General features: G+C 35.3%; 1 protein-coding gene across 3 annotated transcripts in view; it reads left to right on the top strand.

The window, feature by feature from the left end:
* LOC106872657 (QRFP-like peptide receptor) overlaps positions 1 to 8,825 on the top strand; it is a 122,543-nt gene extending 113,718 nt beyond the window's left edge. For all 3 annotated transcript variants that reach the window (XM_089357451.1, XM_089357452.1, XM_089357453.1), the window contains exon 7: positions 2,540 to 8,825. In XM_089357451.1, coding sequence (XP_089213577.1) covers positions 2,540 to 2,794 — 255 coding nt within the window. In that variant the 3' untranslated portion in view covers positions 2,795 to 8,825. The remainder of the gene's footprint in view (positions 1 to 2,539) is intronic.
* Positions 8,826 to 9,064: the final 239 nt, after the last annotated feature.

Here is a 9,064-nt window from a genome sequence, read left to right on the forward strand (position 1 = left end):
GGGCCTGGAATCATAGATGATCAGGAACAACATGACAACGGATGCACAGGTGATGTTAATATGACATAGTGAACCAATAAATGTTAAATACACCTATAGTAAGGAAAATATCTCCAATAGAGAGGGAAGACAAGAATTTAAACTAGAATTCCATAAAAATATCATGCAACGGAAAACAGAACCTTACCAGTCCTGAGAGATTTCTGATAACTCAGAAGACATGTAGACATCTATTGACTAAGCTTTGAGAAGCGTAACCAAGAGAGATAATACATAGGGATTCTTGAATATATGAAAACCAATTAAGTGGGTGCTTATATGCTTATTCACAGAGTGATTTGAGCTTGAGTTGCTGTGTTCCCTATTTCATGTGTTTAAAGTTAACTGCTTATCACCTAACAAGAAATTTTACTTCGGAACACGAACAGCCACTCTGAGTTTTCTAAACTTTATGTGTTTATACTTCTTTATTAGAGATTTATAAGTCTTAATGAAATAATCCTGTAAAATATTAATTTATCCAACTCATAACATTTTACTCCCGTATGAAAACTTAATAAAAGAGAAATTTCAATTTGGGACAGTCATTTGAATTTGAAACTTTCGATTCCCTATTAAAATTCAAATTCGTTTCATTCTCCAAATTCCAAAATCTGACACACTAGTATATGTAATGCATTATCATAATTTATCAAGCATAGCAACAGTGCCCAACAGCACTTTTTGCAAAGCAGACATCTAACATATATTTTGAACTGTATTCTCACAGTTATTTAAAAAAATGTCTTGAAACATAAAACTAACTGAGGTACTAAAGAAGTCGAACCCTTGTGAGATTAAGTATTATTTTCGTTTGTTCACATTAAGTAACTAGCTTTAATACACCGAATGGACAGATCAATTAAACCGCTTTCTTTTAACTATACGATTTGTTCATAAAATATAATTATTCTCTGAACGCTGCCTAATGCATAAGTATAAACGTAAAGATTATCTAAATAAATTTAAATGTCACAGATGTTGATAACAGGTAGCATGCAACACCTTTTAGAAGTTACATTCCACGAGTCTAATCTGCTGAAAATTTATATGATTCTGACTTTATCTGTGTGAATGGTTTCCATAAAAAATAGCCAAGATCTTTGAAATATTTAGTTTCATTTTTCTACGAAACTTAACTTCGATTTACTTCTTTCAGTGTCGATAAAATGTGTTGCCGTAATATACAATTGTCTTATAAGATAAGGCCCTGCTTTACACACACACACACATACAAATACACTCACGTCCTATGGTATTATTGTTGCTGCGATGTATTGTGGACATATTATGTATTCCACTCCGTAAGCGGATGCTATACTGGTATAACATGCAACTCTAGACTCAGAAGAACGGTAACATTGACGAAAGTTACGTTGGTTTGTAGACTAAAATAGAACCAAAGAGAATGACGCTTGATGTTCTTAACCCACCACTTTACCTAAATATTTCATATCAGTAGCAATAGTGTGTGACCAATCAGGTTTCATGGGATGGCTTAATTTTGATATGGAGCACTTCTCTACATATTCTAAGAAACCAAATTACCTATAATACAGTATAGTGTATCTAAACGCAAGTGATATCAGCACGGTGAGATTTTGATACGGTTTCCTATTCTCGGATGATACCATTTCAATGTTCTAATGATTGATTTAAACGTCATATTATTTATCGCATTACATTACGGTTGCAGCCGATTGTATATTATATTTGTATTTATGTGCACACTCGATGCACGCACACATACGCACATACATACGTACATACATACATACATACATGCACACATGCATACATCCATGCATACATACTGAAGAGAGAGAGTTAAGTTTTTGGCAACTAATGGAGGTTATGTGCCTCCACCTTAAAACCTTCTGTTTCATCTCTATTTCGTATGTGGATGTTGGTGAATGGAAGCCTGGCGTGTATGTATATCATGGAGAATCACCTTGCCACTCACGCCTCTAGCCAACCTCTTTCTAGTCAATTTAGCATGCAATGGACGTGTAATTGAGACACGTTTGTTCTTTTCAATCTCTCGTTTTGTCTCTTACTTTTTCCGTAGAAGGACGTATCTATTACCTCGTCTTCATGTCTTTATATATTTTTGTACCACACACACACACACACACACACACACACACACACATCTATCTATCTATCTCTATATATATATATCTATCTATCTATATATATATATATATCTATATCTATCTATATATATATATATATATCTATATCTATCTATATATATATATATATATCTATATCTATCTATATATATATATATATATCTATATCTATCTATATATATATATATCTATATCTATATCTATATATATATATATATATATATGTATGTATGTATATATATAAAAGAGGCAGAAAGAGATGTCACATTCTTTTCATGTCTTTTGTTTGTGTGATCAAAAACTAAACTTTGATTTTCATTCTGTTGTATTCCGTATTTTATTTTATCTCCAATTTCCTTCTGCAGGTTTCATTCAGTCTCTTACCATATATCCAGTCATTCTTAAATCCAATTATATATGGATTTATGTCGAAAAACTTTCGACGAAGCATACGTGCAGCATGTCGAAACTATGTCTGCAGAAACAGAGAAAGGCAAATTTGTATGGGGCACCGGATTCATCTTTCTGATTACGAAATGGAATCACGAAGCACGAACGGAACTCTTACTACAAAAATGTCTTTGCGAACTATCGAAAGTGTCTCATCGGACGATAACTAGAAAATCTTCTTCTTGTTGTATTGATATTATCATTGTTGTTATCATTATTATTATTATTATTAGTTGTTGTTGTTGTTATTGATCAGGATGATGATGAAGCTATTGATGTCGTTATGAGCAATATTATTATTGTTGTTATAATTATCTTCCGTTGGAATGTCTTTAATTCACGACATATTTTATGATTTGGCCAAAGTATGAAAGTCAGAACTCACCGTTACACTCTACCCATTTCACTTGGAGCACTTGTGCACAGTGACAATTTGATATCGCTTCATTTCACTTATATCATTAAAAAATCGTAAACAATGTTCTCACTATTTTCTATGTCCCTTCGCCCGAAATAATTATTATTAATAATAAATCATTAATTATTATTGATATGTAAATAAGATTGATGGATTGGTACAACCGTTACATCATTGACCATATTGTTATTTAATAAAAACTATTTTACGTTCTGAGTTCAAATCCAGCCGAATCGACTTTGCCTTTCGTTGTTCCGATGTCTGTAAATTAGTACCAGTTCGGTACTGAAATCGAGATAATCGATTGTTCCTCCACTCACCCATTTTCTTGCTTTACACCCATGTCGGGTATCTTTATTGATGTTGATATAATTATTGTTTATCTGTTTATGATAGCACAATTTTTTCAGTATCGGAGAGCGTCCGTGTAAAGGCCGTATTTAGTTACGCTCGTTTATTTAAATAGCTCATATCCCATCAACGCCTGCTTCCTTTTTCATACGTCAGTGATCGATTAAATATGTACAAACCCAATACATATATTGATTTTATTGGACATAGCTTCCACCCCCACAAAGTTGTGTCCTTGTGTTTATATGTGAGGTCAGCATTAAAGTTACCACAACAGTTAATCTTAAATCCAGTAACGTGCTGCGTAGAAAGGCTGCTACCGAAATCTGTTACCTACGACGTTATTCCTGTTCACTAACTGTAATATTAAATAATAATAACAAGAGCACTCAGAGAGCCCAAACCCCCGCCAAGGCAACACCAACGTCCTCTCAACGATTAGCCAGAGATGATTTTTAAAATGAGAATATCTGAAATAAACTCGACTGCTCTCACAAACGAGAACACTAAAAGTGAACCCGACCGCTCTCAAAAATTAAGTAAAAGACAGGCAAAATAATCCAAAATCCTCGTCTAGTATCGGATCGATGCCAAAACGTAATCAGTTTGTGCCAGTCACGAGGCTAAACATCCCTGAAAGTTTCATCCGAATCCTTCCAGCGTTTCTTGAGATATCTTGTCCACGCATAAACAAACAAACACGACTGAAACAATACCTCTACCTTTGCTAAGGCTGAGGTAATAATGGTGAAAATAATAATAATGAATTGTTGATTACATATCACTTCAAATTATGTGATGGTGTGCCAAATTAAAAATCATTAATATTCATATCAAATTTGGTGGTTCTGCAGAATCTCTTGTGTACAGGACAAAACATCTTACGGGAATCGATATAAATCTACTCTAACGCTCACCCAAATTTCTGACATCGTATTTATGTAATATGCGGGTTAAATCACTTTACATGGCTCATATTTTCCAAGTGAATTAAATTAACAAAAGCTGTTGTTTTTGATTTTTTTTTTGGGGGGGGGGCTGTTCATCCGTTCCAGCCTTTCGAATGTTGTGGTGTTTATTTTATTTTCCACTACTGTCAATCCCCAGTCGAAAAGCAAATGAGGAGCCACGACTTGTTTCATTTGACCTATTAGACATTGCTAACAAATTTCCCTCAATTCACACCCTACCGTCTTAAACAGGGAAAGAAAATTACGTTTTAAATCATGTAAAAACAATGGGTTAGCCTTTGTTCAAAGTTTTACCTCGATCAGGCTTGAACTAAGGGTAAACAATAAAGAAAAACTGCACAGTGTAAAGTTTAGCAATAAGGACACTAAATCTAGAGATATCCAGGGTCGATAAATCAAAGTATCAGTCAAGTATTGGGGTCGGAGGTCTGAACTAACCCCTTGCCCTTAAAATTACTGCTTTTGTTTCTAAAGTAGAAATTTTAAAGTGATGAGCTGGCAGAATGGTTAAAGCCCGGGAAAGAATTGCTTTGCTGAATTTCTTCCGGATGTTTATTATTGTATTTAATAATTCTTCTTCTTTCTGGTCATCTCCTTCCTCTAAATTTCTCTCCCTTTATCATCTGTCAAAGGGAACAAAATAAGTATTATCATTAATAAAGAAGATTTGTCAAATGAAGACAGCCGGCTGCTTTTAAGAATGTGGAAGACACTTCTGAGTTTTCTCCTGTTTGCAAGAAGGAACAATAATAATAATAATACTTACAAATTTTGCCACAAGGGCAGCCATTTTGCGGGAAGGGAACTATTCGATTACATTGACCCCAGTGTTTCACTAGAACTTAATTTATCGACCCTGAAGGATGAAAGGCAAAATCTACCTCGACGGAATTTGAAATCAGTACGTAGTGACGGGCGATGTACCGCTAAGCATTTCGCCCTGTGTGCTAACGATTCTGCCAACTCGCCGCCTTATAGGAACAATAATAATTATGATAACGCCTTCTAAAAAAGGCACGAAGCCTGAAATTTGGTGGTGGGATGGTAAGTGGATTTCACAGACCCCAGTGTTTCATGCATACTTAATTTATCGACCCCGAAAGGATGAAAAGCAAAGCCTGACTTGGCGGAATTTGAATTCAATAATAGTAATAATAATAATAATTGATACTGTTTAGAATCCTTTCGGAAAAACCTTCATTGCAATTTCATAAAAACAGAGAATCAGGTAACTATTAATTTCAGTTCAAATTTCCTGTCATCATTTCTGGATCGATAAAAAAAAAAGATACCAGTTAATTAATGATGTCAGCGTTATCAACTTACTTTTCCCGTCAAATTGCCGGTTTTGTGCATAAATCAGAAACAAATGTTTCTTATTTTTGCAACACCTTATTTCCTGATTTCAAATACTGTTGAAATCCCTTTGCCCTTCATTCCTTTGGGAGTTGGTGAAATAAAGTACTAGTCAAGTACTGAGCAGGCGCAATGGCCCAGTGGTTAGGGCAGCGGACTCGTTGTCATAGGATCGCGGTTTCGATTCCCAGGTCGGGCGTTGTGAGTGTTTATTGAGCGAAAACACCTAAAAGCTCCACAAGGCTCCGGCAGGGGATGGTGGCGAACCCTGCAGTACTCTTTCACCACAACTTTCTCTCACTCTTACTTCCTGTTTCTGTTGTGCCTGTAATTCAAAGGGTCAGCCTTGTCACACTGTGTCACGCTGAATATCCCCGAGAACTACGTTAAGGGTACACGAGTCAGTGGAGTGCTCAGCTACGTGCACGTTAATTTCACGAGCAGGCTGTTCCGTTGATCGGATCAACTGGAACCCTCGACGTCGTAAGCGACAGAGTGCCAACAACAAGTACTGAATCGATATAATTGACTAAAGACAGCGAGATGGCATTAGTTCTGGCATTTTATATCCAGAGTACACATTCAACCACGGTCAACTTTGCTTTTCAATTTTCCCTCCGGAATTGATAAAATAAAATACCAATGAAATATTGGGGTCAATGTAATCCCCTATCCCGCTCAGTTTGTGCCAACATTTTAAAGAATTAGAATTATTATTATTATTAAGGCAGCGACATGGAATAATCGTTATCACGCAGGGCAAAATACTTCGCAGTATTTTCGTCTTTACGTTCTAAGTTCAAATCCCACCGAAGTTGACTTTGCTTTTTATCCTTTCGGGGTTGATAAAATGAGTACGAGTGGTGCACTGCGGACGACGTAATCGACTATCCCCTCCCCCAAATTCCAGGCCTCGTGCCTATAGGACAAAGGAATTTTATTATTATTATTATTATTATTATTATCATTATTAAACGAAGAAGTCGAAAGAAAAAGATGAACAAAGAATATAAGATTTTTTTCGATTTTATTGATAGATTTCAGATGATTAAATTATTTTTCTTTCAATTAAATGTGTAGTTACTATTCAGACGAAACTTTACTTCATGTTATGAAAGGGAGCATTACTCAACAAAATGTTTTCCTTTTCGATCACTTTGTTTTGGGGATTTTTTTTTCAATAAAAATCTAGAATACACGCATCGATTGCGAACGAGTGCAGCTTCGTACTGACATGGGTACCCCTTTGGCTCTTTCCTGACCCAGGTGGAACATTTTCAGCATGACAGCTAGAAAGAGCGAGGTATGCAGCCCAACCCCGTCTGTTCTCATTACAGCCAACGAGACTGTAGCAACGTGACATAAAAAGCAATTTTTTTTCCAGTAGTGAGCAATGAACCCGTCTTCAATTATTCTTCGTTCTTCTTCCTTTACTATACTTAGCAATTCATTGTTGTAAAACCTCGTTGGTTTTCTATCTTCATTAAAACTGTCTCGCATACAAATTTGATTGACACCAGAAAACCTCCGTTATAGCTTACCAGAAGGTTTTTTTTTAATTTTATTTTGTCTATGTTTATTCATTTACTTATTTATTTATTGATAGATGTCATTCATCTTGTTTCAGAAGTTAGGTAAATTCACTACGACAGAATCCATTGCTAGTTATAGCCATTAATTTCACTTATTAATATATTTTAGAACAGCATGCTCGTCTCATCTCCCACTTCGTTGCATCAATAAAGCAACTGATCAGTCGAAAGCTACTTCAGAGCACGAAATATAAAGCAGTTGTGTGCGTGTGTATATATATATATATATATATATATATATATATATATATATATCATACTGTTCCTTTCTAATCTTATTACATTGATTCGTGTATGTATTTATATAATTCGTGTATGAACGTATTTTGTATATGTATATTTTTAAAAATTTCTATACTTTTGTCAATGTTTATATTGCTTCCAATATATTTGTACAATCTGTAATAAAAGAAAGCAAAATAAGAAATGAGAATATTTGACAATTTGGTTTTCATGTATCGACTACAACTTGTAGCATATCATATGCACTGCATTATACATACATATTGACTGAGATCATGGGATTGCACCTAGAAAGTTACCCTCGCAGGCATAAGTCCGAGCAAGGTTGTTTATGGAAGACCAGCAGTTTCTCATGCATACCAGCCTCCCCTCTCCACGCCACCAGTGTTATCCAAGGGAAAGGCAAAGGCCTATACAGCTCGGCACCTGTGACGTCGCAACTCATTTCTACAGCTGAGTGAACTGGACAGTGATAATTATTTGGTAAAACAACAAATATGCATTTAAATCTGATATATAACTTTATATAATTAGTGGTAAAGGGTAAAGACTTTTGCTCATAAATAACCATGGGTTTACACCTAGAAAGTTGCCCTCCGAGGCACAAGTCCCGGCAAGGTTGTTTATAGAAGACTACCAGTCGCCCACACATACCAGTCTCCCCTCTCTATGACACCGATGTTATCCAAGAGAAACGTAAAGTTGATAGAGCTTGACACCAGCAACATCGCAACTCATTTCTACAACTGAGTGAATTAGAGCAACATGAAATAAAGTATCTTGCTCAAGAGCACATTACACAACTCGGTATGAGAATCGAACTCACTACTTCATTAGTTGTTAGAGATCGATGCTCTGACCACTGAGCCATGCGCCTTCATGCATGCATGCATGCATGCATTCATACATACATACATACATACATACATTATTTTATTGAAATTGAAAAAATTACAAACACGCCGTTTCACGTAATCGATCATCAGACAAACGTGAACGTTTGAAACAATACAATGATTTATAAATGGTGTAGTGATAATTATTTGGTAAATCATTAGTGAATGATGAATAAACTGGATAACACGAATCATATTGTACAGAGCAATAGTTATATTTATATCAAAGGGAAATTTTCAAACCAGAGCTGTTTTAGGATTTAAGGACCTTAGAAATGTAAATCAGAACAAACAATTATGTCAACTCCGTTCTGTGATTCGATACTTTGGGACTTCGTTTTGATAAAGACATTTTTGATGTTGGTGTTATCGTATTCTGTTTTGTCTTGTTTTTACTTTTGTAATGACATACTCATCCATTTTGCTACGAATTTCTATCGGTCTGCTCGGTTGAAATACACTTCCACTGTCTCAAAGGTAATCTGTATATCTGAAAATGAAATGCCTAGAAGCCCCTAAATAAGAACCGCAACTTTTTACGTGACTAACGTTGAAAAAAGTCCTTTTCGAACACAACCTAACAAGCTGCACCAGCTACGTTGACATATCTATT

This window comes from Octopus bimaculoides, chromosome 9 (genome assembly GCF_046866305.1).
Source record: "Octopus bimaculoides isolate indiv1 chromosome 9, ASM4686630v1, whole genome shotgun sequence".
NCBI classification, from domain to species: domain Eukaryota; kingdom Metazoa; phylum Mollusca; class Cephalopoda; order Octopoda; family Octopodidae; genus Octopus; species Octopus bimaculoides.